The sequence below is a fragment of the Carassius carassius genome, chromosome 22 (genome assembly GCF_963082965.1).
Source record: "Carassius carassius chromosome 22, fCarCar2.1, whole genome shotgun sequence".
Classification (NCBI taxonomy): Eukaryota; Metazoa; Chordata; class Actinopteri; order Cypriniformes; family Cyprinidae; genus Carassius; species Carassius carassius.
In genome coordinates, this window is record NC_081776.1 from 8,387,145 (window position 1) to 8,402,878 (window position 15,734).

Here is a 15,734-nt window from a genome sequence, read left to right on the forward strand (position 1 = left end):
CAAGGCTCATTTTAGATTGGCAAGAAACTGTGAATAAAACAGATATTAAGAATTAAATATATATAACTATTTAAAGTGGATATAAAGTTGAAAAAATAACTTTTTTAATTTGCATTTTCATTGAATAGCTTTTACTTTTTCACTGATTACTAAATTTTATAGAAATAACAATTGTTGTTCCAAAATAGGACTGAAATCCTTTGCATCTTAAAAAGTGCAATACTTACAAATTTCATCCTTAAGTTATATTTACTAATATATAAATTATACATTTTTAAAACAAAATATAGGTTCACCTAGATTTCTGGAGTGGGCAACTACAGTTAACTTTTTTTTTTAGAAATGTTAAACCGATTAAATCAATTAAAAGAGCAACTTTATCTCAAAAGCCATTTCCAACGTTTTTTATAAATGTAGGTGCCAGTCATTCTGGAAACGCAAAGTTAAATGTGCTAGATTATGTAATGAATCTCAACAAGGAAGGAGATAAATATAAGTAATAAACAAGTAAATTTTATTTACCTCATATCCACCCGAACTGCATCTAAACAAAGGCTGATAAATCTTTCTATGTTCCAAAATAGACATGACCGCAGCATGACATGCTCCGTTTATGAATGTGTCCCGATACAAATTAGAATCAGATCGCCATATCAGGCTGCGGCTGTAGCACAAGTGTGTATAAGAAAGTCAGAAAACAACTTCCATCAAAAACGTCTCCTTTGGAAATTTAGTAGGGTCGGGGACAGATTAAAAACAGAAACAGGATGGCATTTAAAATCTGCCAAGTGATGGGTCAGGGGAAAAAAGAACATCCAACAGCACCAATTATAATGGGAAAAGCATAACTTTTAAAATATAAACAAAAACAACAGTAAATAATTATATACTTGAATATAATCAGGCTGTTACAATTAAGACTAGTGTTCAGAAACATGGCATTGAAGGGGAACACAATTGTTAATTTCCCTCACAAAGCCATGTAGACCCTTCAACATCACACATCTCTAAATGCAGCAGTGTAGTTATTCTGTTGGCAAGAAACAAACGAGAGCTTATGACAATTTCAATTCAAACAGATGATTTCAACCACCACCATTCAATGAGATATTTACAGCACCCCTTTCTAGAGTGTGTGCATGCTGTTCTTGGACTACAAAAACTAAAAAAAAAAAAAAAAAAAAAAATTAATACAGGGAATACATCAATTAAAACATTATCAGGGAAATAAACATCCACAATATATGATACAATTCAAAGCTTAAATATAGGCATACTTTAACCAGCACATGCAGCTATGTATAGCCCAACGGAGCTCCCTGGAATTAAGGAGGGGAGTTAGTTACATAAAAAATAAGCAGAGGCCGGAAAACTTTCATTTGTGTTGTAAGATTTAAAGTTGGAAGCCATTTTTGTCATTGTATTGGTTTATCAAAAACAAAGAAAATACATAAGAAACAGAAATTTGTTTCCACTTGCACCAGATATGAGAATAACAGAGATTGCATCGTACACCTCTACTAAAAGTTCTCATCGGACCGAGCAACTCTCTCTCCACCGGTTTCATGCCAGTGTGTGCATCTCCCTTGCTTTCCTTGATACTGAAGGACAGGAAAAAAGAAAAAACACAGCAGCTCACAGGTTTAAACACCATTGTTTGCATATGGCTGACAAAACTGATTGGGCATCCCTGGTGGCCCAACTGTAAAAGCTCCTGGATGCAGTTCTCTCAGATAACGAGGACACAGGAGAAAGGAGCAGAGAGGATGGTGGTTGCCGTTAGGATGTCCCTCACGAGAAACCCAGTGAGCTGGACGTGCTGGATCGCTGGTTCAGGCGAGACATGCTGTTCATGCTGGAGTTGGAGGGCTTGAGGGGCGTGTTGCAGCCCAGGGCTTGGGGGAAACGTTGGTGGTAGCGATCCAGGCGTAGGTACTTGACCGTCACCAGCTTACCTGTATAAAAGGCACGTTGGGTTGAAACAGACTGAAGATGGCATTTCTTATGATTAGTCAAGAATAAATGCAATATTCGTTTACCATCAAACCAGGAGCCATGTAGTGCTTTGAAGGCTTTCCCAGAATGCTCTGCTGAAAGGCACTTCACATAAACGCAGCCCTATATGAGAACAAAACCATACAGAAAATCGGCCCATTGGTTAAATGCTTCTAGGAATATTTCTGTTCCAAAACAAAGTAAAATTCTAAGCCAACATCATATCCTTTGTGAATAAGGCAATACCAGAAAGCACTGCTAAAAAAAAAGTGAAATAAGGTACAAAAAAAAAGAAAAAAAAAAGTTATTTCTTACCCATTATTTGTTTGTCCCATTTCATTTCGCTAATATTAATATCTAGTACACATTAGCTTAGCATCACAATTCACACTAACATCAAACTTAATTAAATTCAATTATGAGTATAAAGTCCATTTGTATGATAAGCTTGGTGGAAAACTATCCAATATGGTGAAAAATAACATTCAGAGTACTTAAAGATAGATTATTTTGGCCAATATAAATATGTCCGATTTATGCTTATTTCAATATCTAGCATTTGTAAGCTTAGCAACATGAAACTCAATTGGAATCAATAGATCATGTCGAATCAAAACAATTCAACGGGCATAAGAAATAGTTTTGCTAACAATAACACCACACATTAAAAATGGACTGTCCTATGCATTTTATGCTTCTTACAATATCACGCTGTTAGCTTAGCAATATGCTAACATCATACTGTGAGTCAAGTCAATTTGTGTGGTGTGAGGAGTTGTTGCATGTTGTTGTATTGTGTTACAAATTGGCCATTTATGAGGGTCCATGATGGCTGGGATGTTACCTTTAAAGGCAGCAGGCAACTAAATAGGGCCTTTTGCACCGCTTTAGTTCCAGAACTAAATGTACAGTACTAAAGTACTGGTACGATTTTCCGCAAACTATTTCCCAGTACCATTTAAAGGGTTGCATTCGCACTGACCATGGGTACTAGGACATGGCGTAAGCCGGTCGACAGCAATGTCATTTGTGCACGGCTTTCAACAACGTTAACAAAGAAGAATAATGTTAACAACAGGACGATGGAGGACACTATGTCCGGAGCTGTGTTTCTGTTGTGTCTCACGGGTTTCACAATAATAGACATGAAATGTCAATGTATATGTAAAGCAATTGAAAGAATGGAAAGAGGATTAAGAATCTCCAACGACAACTGCCAGTGCTACATTTGCTACAAGTGCTTGCACTTCAGCGTCCGTATATTTATCGCTTTTCATACTTGCGAAATAAGTTGACAATGTTTACAGTGTTTTAAATCATAGTGGGTGAGGGCGTTTACGAACGCGTCTGACCAATAAGTGTCTACTTACATCACGGTTAGTACCAGTTGTGCTGGTTAGACCCTGCTCTGGAGTAGGAGCTAATTTGGTTCTCGATAAAGGCAGTCCGGTACTTAAAAATCGCACCTAGTTCCTGCGGTGCGAAAACACCCAAAACTGGGTAGTTCCACAATTAGTTCTGGTACTATGAAAAGGTCCCTGTGGTGCAAAAAGCCCTGTTAGAATTTGGACAAGAGCTTATAAACCCAGGTTGCCTTTTTTGTAATGAACCACACAGGATTCTCACCTCTCTTGAGTTTTTGTCAACAGCTATGTGAACAATTCCATCGTTATCACTGCACTTCTCCAAAATGGCTTCTTGAATGGCGAGGTGCCAGTTTTCCCCCACTTCCCTGTTCAAGAGGCAGTGAGATTACTTTTCTCTAAAACACTCTAATATCAGGCAGACCTAAATTATATTATGCAAGTAAATATATTTTACTTGAACCACCAATTCAATGCAAGGTCACATGCAAAAGTCCTTGAGAAACGTACATTACAGGATCAAACATGTTGCGAATCTTCAAGCATGGCGTTAAGCTGTTTGGTGGTGAATTTCTTCGGTCCAACGGAAATGCTGAAGAACAAAACAAGCCACTTTAGGTTTATGAACATACCCTACATGTCCAGAATGTGGACACTATGCAGAACTATGTGCTGAAAGTGTAATATCAATAACAATCAGAAAGAGATGTCCACATACTTAAGATCATGTGTGATTTTGAAAAAGTAAAAAGGCATTAGTGTGGCCTTAAAATGCAAATGGTTGACTTCACATAGAGAAACCGTTACCTTGGCCTTGCCACACTTTTGAGGGCATACTGGACATCTTATCAGGTGACATTGAAGGCTGAAGCCACCGCCACACTATGAAGTCCGCCCCTCCAATCCTCTGTGTTTCTGTCCGAATACGGGACTCATTAGCTGAGAGGAACGTGACGGCTCTGTCCCACACTTTCTTCATCTTCTTTCTGAAAGAACAACATATACTATTCAGGACTCACATAAACTGAACTTGGGAAAGAGGGTGTTTCATACAAGAATGCAACCTGAATTAAAACCAAATTCGCACTGCAAAGACACAATACCTTTCTTGAGGCTGGACAAGAGAGTCACGGACGTGAGGGATGGGCAAATACCGCTGCAAGTCCTTATTCTCCTGACAGGTTTCATTGTGGCTTCTCATTACATCTGTAAAAGCACAAGCCAAGCTATTTAAGATGCTTTACACCTGCATTGTGTAATTTCTTGTGTAACGATGAGACAGTCTTACCAATGATTCTCTCCACCATGTCATACATCTGTCTAGTTTCCTCCTCTTCTTTGCGCCATCTGTATTTCATGTAATACACCAAACCCAAAACTAAACCGATGCCTACAGAGAAATGTAGGAGAGGTTAGTGAAAAGATGTAGATCTTTCCTGTGCTGAAAGCACCAATATCTACAGAAAGCAGAAGCAAACCTGCAAGAATGAAGAGAACTTTGTAGATCACAGTGAAGAAGGCGCGTCTGAGGCGGCAGAAGAAGGACATGCGGGGGTGGATGGACTCCAGTCGTGAGATTTCCGATACGTCCTCTATGGGTTGAGCAGGCTCGGCACCAATCAACCTGTCAAGAAAACAACACATGACCATTGAACACAGGAAAACAGCACTCACATGAAAGTTACACCTTTATATATCTACACAGATAGATAGAAAGACTAAATAAACAGAGGATGACTGGCCAATAGATAGATGATTTACGACAATTTGATGGAGGAACAGCAGATACCTTATACCGACAAAATCTTTGGTTTTCATGATCCACTCTAAAGAAGTTTCAATCAAGTTTTCATAGGCTTCATTTTGGAGCTTGAAAGAGAAAGATGCTTTATTATATTGTGCATTTTCATGTTAGCAGAGACATTATTTTCCAAATTATACAATGAAATATGTCAAAAGGTCAGTGCTAATTTAAAAAAATAAATGCAATTTAAATCCAATGACCAGACCATGGAGTGCAAACGCTTTAATAAGCAAAACAAACCTTGAGGTATGAAGAGGCATCACTGAAAGAGACACTTCTGTTTAAAGGATTTTTAAGGTCTCCACAATCATGTTCTCCTGAAAAGCAATCACAAGGTTGCACATTTTAATGCTGCATATATCAAAACAAATATATAGAGTGACTAAATAACTGTATGCTAACCTGCAACACTGGACAGGTGCTCATGTAGAGACAGGAGAAGGTTAAGGATGAGGTCTCGGTCTTTGATGTCCTGTTCAATCAATGCAAGTAAATGAAGTGAGTGCATGTTTAAGGACAGTATGTATAACCACCAATATATTTTTATATCATCTTTGAATATGGCACACAGATGAGCAGATACTCACATAACTCTGATCAAACTCCGGTCCGAACGGGTGATGCATGACTGAAAAAGAAAGAAAAGTCGACAAATGGCATTACTGAGTCAGCACTAGACAATATTACAGCGTTATGGCATCAAAGTATTTCCCAACTATGCCGTGGAGGAGGGCTGCTCATCGTCTCACACTTGAGGGTGTGACGAGTGTGAGCTTCTCGTCTTCTTACACTTGACTCATTGTCTGAACATTGTGTTTCTGTCCTCACTCTGGCAGGGGCCCAAATTTAGCACAGCAACTGCCCTGCATGTCTCAATCATAGACTGCATTAGTCTGGCTTATTAAACGTGAGCTGTCTCTGATGTTGCAACCCATTTAATACATCAACCTCTGAGAGGAAGCCATATACTCTGGAAAAACAACAGCTTTTAAGTTTCAAGACCAAGTTTGACCTAGATTTCAAGTGATGAGATCCCATTTTTCTGGTTCTGTGGTCGAGCTATAGATGGGAGTGGCCTAAACCTCCTTAACCATGGTAAAACCACTAAAAAAATACATGGCCTCAGGTGGCCTACAGACCTTAATCAGGATGATGCAATATTACATTTTTGACAGGAATTAAAGGCTGTGAGATATAGCTGTATAGTGTGTTCAATGGACTACTTTCCTGTTGTTTAACAACATAACGATTAAGCTGACGAAAGATATTTTATTAAACAAATTTCTGTAGAGAAAACTCCACAAAAGTGTTTTAAAAGTTGCCAATTGTGAAAACTGTGAGAGCCTTTATACAGTGCATGCCATTGTTAAGACTAAGTCTTTCCCTCATGATGTCTAATCTGACTAAGGTCTATTTATTTTATAACGGCAGGCAGTTAACAATAAAATAAAGGATATTATCATAACTACCTTCTTTATAATGCACAGTGCACAAAATATGAATAAGTAGTGCTTGTTTCTCTGATAGGTTTCTAATATCGACTAAAATTCTAGACATATCATAGGGCTAAACTTAAATTGGCTATTTTCAGACTTGGACACTTGCAAACTATATATATATATATATATATATATATATATATATATATATATATAAAGTATACTAGTACACAATGATAAACATTTCAAACAGTACTATGCTACACTGGTGCCACATGACCTAGTTACAATGCAGTTAATTCAGCAAGTAGCATCCAGCATCACTTTTGTTCTAAGAAAAAAAAGTGAACATTTGGCATTTTTTGCCAGCCTCGTCAAAAAATAAGTCAGAATGTAACTGAAGACTTGATGTCGTCATACTGGAAGATCAAGTCAAACGCATTACTTTGTGTAATATAGTATTGGATGTTCTAAGACATATTTAATGCATACAAACTATTTTAAACTGTGCATATGTACTGCACACAACAGAAATAGTAGTTCAGTAGTAGTTTGATAGCACGTTGTTCAGAATGACTTAAATCACACAAGCTGCAAACTACAACCTGAACAAGTAGAAAACTGGTACACATTGTACAGTATATAATCAAACTCAAAGTGAGAATTAGGCATTTAGCCAGCCAGAGAGAAGTCAGTCAATCTAGCTGGCCGCAAGCTCCCAGAGTCCCCTGAGAGACAGACAATTAGGCCGCTTTAGCTTGTCTGTGACCTAGATGTCTGCAGCACGCTCTCCAGTCAAAGCTCCCTCCCCGAGAGACCGGCCACGCCACAAATATACATAGTAATTCATCAGTCGGTTTCCTCTCAAGAGTCGTCTCTGCCTCCAGAGCACTTTACTCTGAGGGTACTCAAGCTATTTAAACTGAGTGGCATTGCATGCACATCCAAGAACAGACTTTCTTTCATCTGGAAAAATGCATCAAAAGATTGATGCTGGCTATCACATTATGACCATAAATGATGTCAACATGTCAAAATGTGGGGACTACCAGACTAGCCATGATTACTGTCAAATAACAGACTCTCAGAGGGTTCCCACACTTTTCAGAAGTGAATTTCCATAATTTTTCCATTACCTTTACAGTCATTTGTAATTGCTGGATAAGGAGTTTTTTAATTAATTCCATTTAACTTATTTTAATTACTAATTGAAAAGCACAAAAATTACAACATAATATTATCATTGAAAATTTTCTAAATTATTTTTTAAATACTTTTTAAAAGAACTTAAATTCTCAAAAAAAAAAACCTCATGAATCATTTTGATCAATATCTTAACTAATCTAAAGCACATATCATGCACATTATGGGTGCAGACTAGTTTTAGACTTAGCTAATCAATTTTTAGTGCAGGGCAAAACCAAAAAAAAAAGTATATTAATTAATATACATTCATATTTATTCTGTAAATTTAGCACAAACTCACTTCTAGTAAGAGAACAGAAAACAAAACAAAAAAACCTAGAAGATAAGACTTCACAAATATGGTGAGCACTGAGACCTTGGAGAATAATTTGACTAAAAGTTCATCTAGTTGAAACAAGGTGAAGGTGCGATCAGTTACCTTAAATCCACCAGGGCTGGAACAGTCATTTGACCTGGCATGGAGCACACACATATTTCTAATGCAAATACCTCCCTCTGTCCCATTAAAAGCACCAGCGACATCGACCATTTCCTGTCTAAGTAGGTGCGAATAGTGTGGGGTGATAACTGCTGTGTGAATTATTCATGATTGACTCATGGAGTGCATAAACAATTAGAAAATCTTTGAGGAACTTTATAAAGCATTAAATGTGTAATTTTCTAAAACACACGCTCTGTAGTTTTTCTCAGTAAATCAATACAATACAAAAGTTAATTTGCCATCTATACCAGATACTAAACCGCAGTGATCTTTTAAGGGATGCAATTGCGATTAGGCAGAAGCCTTATTATAATTTTCATCATAATAAAGAATATCTACAATGAAATGCTAATCAACATAGCCTTTATCATTGCTTAGAATACAATTAAATATTGTGTGCCTTAATTATTCTTTTTAGGAAGCCATATATCTCACAGAAGGATTTATTTTAAACTCGACTGACGTTACGGAGTGAATTTGGAGTTATAACAGGTTATTAAATGTAGTATTTTCACATGCTCTCAGATGGAGCAGCATTTACTACACAGAGAGAGTTCATTGAGAAGACACGCAAACAGCTATCATAATCAAGAACGATTTTGTCAATATCATAATCCTACAATTATAACGTCTGCGATTATGAACACGATATTGCATAGCTTGTCAGAGAACTATGGCTCTGTGTATTAAATGCTGCTCCACCTGAAAGCAGGTGATGGACATTTACTGCTAATCACAGAACTGGGTTTACTGATTAAATGCGCATGACAATCACAAATAATCGTGTTCGATTAATCGTGCAGGCCTAGATGCAACACTTGTGCAGCTACAACTAAATTTTTTTTTTTAGATGATCATTATTGACCTGACATATTTTAAACCTCTTGTTTAAATAATGGATATGTATGTGAGGGTTCACAGACTATTTGAAAGATACAGAGGCAGTTCATTACACTATAGTAATACCACAGTATTCCTTGAAGTGTAAATATAATATAAAAAGCACTTAATATCAGATTAAAAATATTAAAGAACCATGGTAAGTCCAAAACATCCACTGTACCGTGGTTTTGCCATATTCTTGCACACAGCTTCACAGTAATACCATGTTTTAAGTTCCACAGTATTCCTGGGAACTGGGTGGAAGTACTACAATAACACTGTAGAAATTACGCGACAACCATTCAGCAGCATTATATATCTCAAAGTACCACTATATTAATGCACTATGCCAACATCATTGGACATGTACCATGAAAATGGCACTTTTTGTAAATGTTTCATGGTATTACAACGTTTTTTGAGACTGGATGTACAATATACATTGTAAGCATCAGCATTCTGTACCATATTATTACAATCCAATACATCACTGTACCATAGTACGACCATGTTTTCAAAGGATGATGGCGAGATGTTTTTAGAAAATGTACTACAGTAATACCTTTTTTAGTATGTTTCATGGTAGCACCATAGTATTCTTTTTGGAAACTGTGTTAGTAATACATTAATTTGCTACGGTATTTATGTGGTATTCACTCAGCAGCATCGAATACCATCAGTTCAACATGGTAATATCATGTTTTTTGGACAAAGCTCTAAGGCTTTTTAAAAATATTTGGGACGAGGTACCATGTAAGTATCATATTATATGAATATGATACTTATTGACATTAAGTAGTATTATATATACATAATAAATAACTAAACAGCAATGTTCTTAAACTGCCCCAAAAATGTTGCTAAGGTATACAGCTGACTATGTTTAGCGACACATGCCACTTTCAGCACTTCATACTTACTGACTGCATCCCCCTCGGAGGTGCTGGAGCCCCTCATCCGCAGGTACATGAGGCCCAGCAGGACGAAGAACAGACAGGCGGCTGTCAGGAGGAACATGGACAGGTAGTGAGCGCTGAAGCCGCCGGTGGCGGACGCCTCCTCCCGTTTAAACTGCTGCAGGAGCTCGTCCTCCGGGACCGTGCTGTGCTGCTTGGACTTGAGGGCTGAGGCATGGCTGTAGGAGTTGTTGGAACCGGTGTGGTTCGAGTGGTTTGCTCGGTAGGTTGCCGTGTAGGAGGGAAAGCGCGGTCTTAGCCCGATACTGAACCGACTGCTGCTGCAGGGGGATTCGCCGTCTCCGCTGTCGAGGTGGTTCTTATTAATGGAACCGGACGGGCTGCTGCCGTCAATCCCGGAGAGTTTCGGGAAGCTGTGGCTCACGTAGCTTCCGGTAAACTCTCTCAGTTCTTTCTCATCGTCGTCCCTCCGATCCCCGATCATATTTAGACCGAAGTCAGGAGTATCACGCGCGCCGAGCGCCGTCTTATCTGAGCTCCAGACGCTCCGGTGCGGGGAAGAGGAGGCGGGTGGACTGTGTCTGGAAGTCAGACGGCGTTCGCGGGGACGGTCTCGTTCACCCTCCTCTTCTTCCTCCTCGTCGTCTGAATCAGAGTAATCCCTGGCTAACTTACAACTGTTAGATTCATAAAACGCCTTATTACCGTTCAAAGCCCGAGTGTCTCTTTCCGTTTCTTCCAAATCTTTGGGTTGACCTCGGTCGGCCCACCACGGAGAACCAGAAATGCTTTTCTTGTCCGCGGATAACCCGAGGGAGGCGGCGGCGGGTGTTCCCGCAGGCCTGATGGTGGGTGTCTGCTGCGCAGATCCTCGGTCTCTCCTGCTGCCCCCGTGATTCGGGCCTCCTTTCTTCTGCGGCGCCTCCACGTCTGACTCGTCCGAGCTGAAGCCCAGCACGAACTTTCCGGCTCTGCGCTTCTCGCTCCGACTGGCGCTCAGACGCGTGACGTCACTGCCCGGTGGCCTGGCGCTGAATCCCGGAGCTCGTGCCGCGGCGTTGCTGTTACTAGCGTCGCTGCTGCCGTTGCTGTTGATACTCCCGCTGCTGCTGCGTCCTTTTCCACTCCGGGAGCTCCGCGGCTGGGGCTGCTCTTCCCACAGCTTCTTCAGTTTCTTTAAGTACACGGGCCGCGTGCTCTCCGTCACCGGGCCCGGGGTGAAGCCGAGCCGTTTTAATTCAGACACAAGCTCCTCATCCGTCAACTGTGCAGACGCCATCTTTGCACGAAAAAACGCACACAGCGAGACACGGCGGAAGTGACGTAGAAGTAAGCGGACAGACCACAGATATATATGTATATGTATATGTATATATATATATATGTATATATATATATATGTATATGTATATATATGTATATATATATATATATATATATATATATATATATATATATATATATATATATATATATATATATACACGCAGTGCTTAATTTGTAAATTGCGAGGTCCCGGAACAAAGCGGGGTAACGGATCCGGCATGTGATTACAGGAGGGAGAGGTAACGGAGCACTCGCGCAATCACATTGCTGGACCAGTGATTTTAAGAGCGTGCATCAGTTGCATTTAGGGTCTGTAAGGTCATGAAAATGCCATGCGATTTTAAAACAACAATTTCCATGCCTAAAAACGTTTTGAAAAAATGGTGGAATTTTATTTTTCAAATATCTGTGTAATAGTTATTTTTAATCAGGTCCTACATTTCTGTAGTTTTAATAATTCTCGCAGCTTTCAAGTTTATAATGAGGTAAATCCCTGCATTTATTCAACATAACTTGTAGGTTTGGATAATAAAATAAATCCACACAAACAAGATTCAATCAGTCATAAACTCTCTCGGAGCGCGCTTCACATCAGAGCATCTTGTCTGCACTTCAGCGACCTGCTGCAAGCTGCGATACAAGACTCACTCACATTTCGATCGGGACAGCTGACAGAACTGTCACTTGACTTGACTAATCGGGTAAATTGTTGCATTGTCACAAAAATGTATAATTTGCACACCGTTTAAGGATTTTAAGCCATTTGGTACTCGAGCGCTCTACATGCTGTATTAGGCTATGTGCCCTCGCAGTCACATCCAAAGCTTGCACATATAAAGTGGACTCGCGAGTATTATATAAGAGTTATTTTCGTGGTTTGTTGAGTTTAAGCAACCAAATACACACAATATGATCTCTGATGGTTATTGACAAATAAAACAGTTTCATGGCACACTACTAAAATACAGAGGGGAAGGAAATAAGGGGGGGGGGGGGGGGGTCGTCAATAATTAACCCTCTGGGCTTCTTCGCCCGAAAACGGGCGAAAACTTGAACGTTTTGAAATGTTTAATTTTTTTGCTTCATCGGATGGGGATGAAACTTGGTGACTTTTGTTGTATTACCTATATGAACACACAAAAAAATCAAGGAGATGATTCTGGTATGTTAAAGGGTCGTAAAAAAAAAAGTCACACTTAGCTTCCTCCCGACCGAAATACGAAAAAATAGGAAAACTCAGAGAAACTTTTGGTGGTACAAGCTACAGATCAGCAACTGTGCTGAAAAAAAGTGTACAGCAATGAAGGGGTGACACTCTAGAACATCAAGAGTGCAAATAAGACCCCCCCCCCACACACACACACCCACGCACACAAACACACACACACATACACAGATAAATTGGCGACTGCAACAGCAAATTTGTAGAATATTCCACATAAAATCAATAAATGAAAAAAAAAACTTGCTCAAATGCACACACACACACACACACACACACACACAGAGAGAGAGAGAGAGAGAGAGAGAGAGAGAGAGAAAGAGAGAGGCTGGTAAGACTGCAACAGCAAATTTTGAGAATATGCAAAAATAAATAAATAAAAAATACAAAAAAAGACTCTCGCTCAAATGCAACACACACACACACACACACACATTCACTCACTCACACATACACACACACACACACACACACACACACACATTGTGTTCCCTTTCTAACCAAATGCTATAGTTTGATTGTAATCATAATGCAAAACCTGATACTTATCTAAACATTTTTGTTAAGAAAATAAAGTAATCATCTTTTAGAATATCTAAATGTATATCTAAATAAAAAAAACGAATGAGATAGAGAAATCATGTCTAAAACAATAAAAGGAATCAAAAAGCCTGTCTATATAGGATATATAGGAAGCTATAGGCAGCCTACAGGCTGGTACAGGACATTACACAAAAGTGGCTATTTTTTAAAGCCACTAGGCCCAATCCCAATTCTAATTTATACCTCTTCCCCTTCCCCTTGTCCCTTGAAACAGAGTGTCAAGGGGTAGGGGAGAAAATAGTCCCCTAAGGATTGGGACACCACTACTATGCCGTCACACGCCATCATTCATCGTCTAGCTCTTACAATACACCCATATCCTGGTGTTCTGGTGTGCATTAGAGCCTTTAATGATTGTTCTGTATTAATGAGCTGCTATACTGACACACACACATATCGGAAATCACGCAGCTCAAACATCCAGGAGAAAATAAACTTGTCAACGCTGCCCCACAACTTTTATTAAATACAGTTTAAATACTGAATCCCCACATTATATTTTCCAGCGACGAGAGGATACAATCGTTGTTTTTAAGTAAACTCACTCTAAAAAGATAAATGCACAGACGCGAATACACCCAACTTCCTTTCTCTTTCTCTCTCTCTCTTTTTTTCTCTTGAAAAGGCAATATTTGAGAAAATGGTTTAGCGATTTCTAATTATTGGGGGATTAGCCCCCATCAATGTCTACAGCAGTTATCGCCCTGATCAGACATATGCTGTGGCACTTTCATGCAGTCTGTAATGATATGACGTTAGCAAATATTAGATATTTTTTGCAAACATCTCTTTGAGTAACATGACCGTTAATATGAACTCACAATTGTATGGAACATAAAACAAATAATTACTTATCGTTAAAATCTTTATTCATGCCAACAAATCTTACATTTATGTGTCTTTTTGTTAGCTGTAGAAACCATGTTTCCGAGATAATTCATACCCCTTTGTTTGAAGTGTGGTCCCGAAAAATCTTAGTTTGAAAGGATATCTGGCCCTTCGCCTTACCCCTACCCCTCCAACCAAAAGAGAATCGAGACAAAGGGGAAGGGCTAAGGGGAAGCATTGGGATTGGGCCTTAGATGAAGTTCTTCTCCTGGAACATTTTTTTTTTAGGCTGGCACTCTATTTTGATGTGAAATGCTGCATTTATTGAATTTTTTTAAATAAATATAAAATAAAAAATGATATATTAATTCTAATGGAAAAAATAGCTCATAAAAATTATATAATTAATGCAAAGTAACATAAAAAAATCTAAAAATTCTAAATAATAATCAGAAAACATTATAGAACAAAAATATATTTGATTGGTTATCCTGGGAAAAAGTAAATACAATTTTAAGGCTTCGCCCGTTTTCGGGCGGGAGGAAGCTAAGTGTGACCCATTTACGAAGAAGCCCAGAGGGTTAAACAACACTGCGTCGTCAGTGTTTGTGTTGTATCAGACACGTGCAATTAACATTAGGCTATTTAAACAAGCTCAAATGGAGTTAACAAGGTCTTTGGCTGGCAAATGATGAGATCTGTGTTTTGTCTGCATCTGAGGCAAGTGCAGCGCATTTTATGCTATCATCGCCTTTTAAAGGCTATATAACGTTTATTGTTTCTATATGGGCGCTTAGTTTTTCTTGTTGTTTAGTAAACTTGGCCAATGTCTCATGATATAAACGATAAAGCGCTTATGCACAGTATATTCAAAAACGTACAAAAGTATATTGACTAGATAGCTTCAAACACACACAGACAATAGCCTTTACATAGTGCTTGAGTAAAGAAATGCTGTAGCTACTATTCAAACTGTTATTTGTTTGCAGTGTTTGGAATAACGCCGTTTAAAAGAACGGCGTTAGGTAACGACGTTATTTTTTCAGTAGCGGGGTAATCTAACTAATTACTTTTCCCGTCGTTACAACGCCGTTAACATTACTGGACGTTAAATGCGGTGCGTTCCTATGCATTGACTTAATAAACTATGTAATTCGAACGCACCCCTGGCTCACACAGCGAGTGAGGAGGTGGGTTAACTGATAACGAGATAAGCGATTATGATTGGCTAAGGCAGAGTCATGTGTTTCATGGTAGTCAATCAGAGCCAGTGTTTTTACACACATGCCGGCACACGCGCCAGCGGCGCCAAACACACACACACACACACACACACACGCAACAGCTAAACAGAGATTCGCAGCAGCAGCAGAGATGGTGAGTCAGGAGCAATCCAATGAAAAGTTGGCATTTTCAAGGTGGAGATATAAGCACTACTTCAACTTCAATGGCGTAATTACGTTTTACTGACAAGCTCTTTTAAATACTTATCATTGGTTAAATATTTGTAAAACCCTCTGATTTAAAATAATAATAACAAATTATAATAGAGATATGAATTTTTCACGGCACATATCTATAAAGGTAAATCAGTAGCTAAACTCGAGAGGTTGAAGATCTGAATGTGAGAACTTGTCATATTAATATTTGTATTTGTAAGTTAAAAT

General features: G+C 38.8%; 2 protein-coding genes across 2 annotated transcripts in view; one reads left to right on the forward strand and one right to left on the reverse strand.

Annotated features, from left to right (window-relative positions):
• Positions 1-497: 497 nt before the first annotated feature.
• Positions 498-11,417, reverse strand: LOC132098862 (inner nuclear membrane protein Man1-like). The gene is made up of 13 exons (XM_059505092.1): positions 10,092-11,417; positions 5,751-5,791; positions 5,566-5,635; positions 5,404-5,480; positions 5,149-5,228; positions 4,838-4,983; positions 4,648-4,749; positions 4,463-4,565; positions 4,167-4,345; positions 3,870-3,951; positions 3,622-3,727; positions 2,040-2,118; positions 498-1,955 (listed from the first exon to the last, which is right to left on the reverse strand). Exons 1-13 carry the CDS (start codon positions 11,365-11,367, stop codon positions 1,792-1,794), a joined length of 2,505 nt encoding a protein of 834 aa, XP_059361075.1. The 5' UTR covers positions 11,368-11,417; the 3' UTR covers positions 498-1,791.
• LOC132098863 (wnt inhibitory factor 1-like) overlaps positions 11,303-15,734 on the forward strand; it is a 21,033-nt gene continuing 16,601 nt past the window's right edge. Inside the window, exon 1 of the mRNA XM_059505095.1 lies at positions 11,303-11,417. The gene's annotated coding sequence lies outside the window, so the exon portion shown is untranslated. The remainder of the gene's footprint in view (positions 11,418-15,734) is intronic.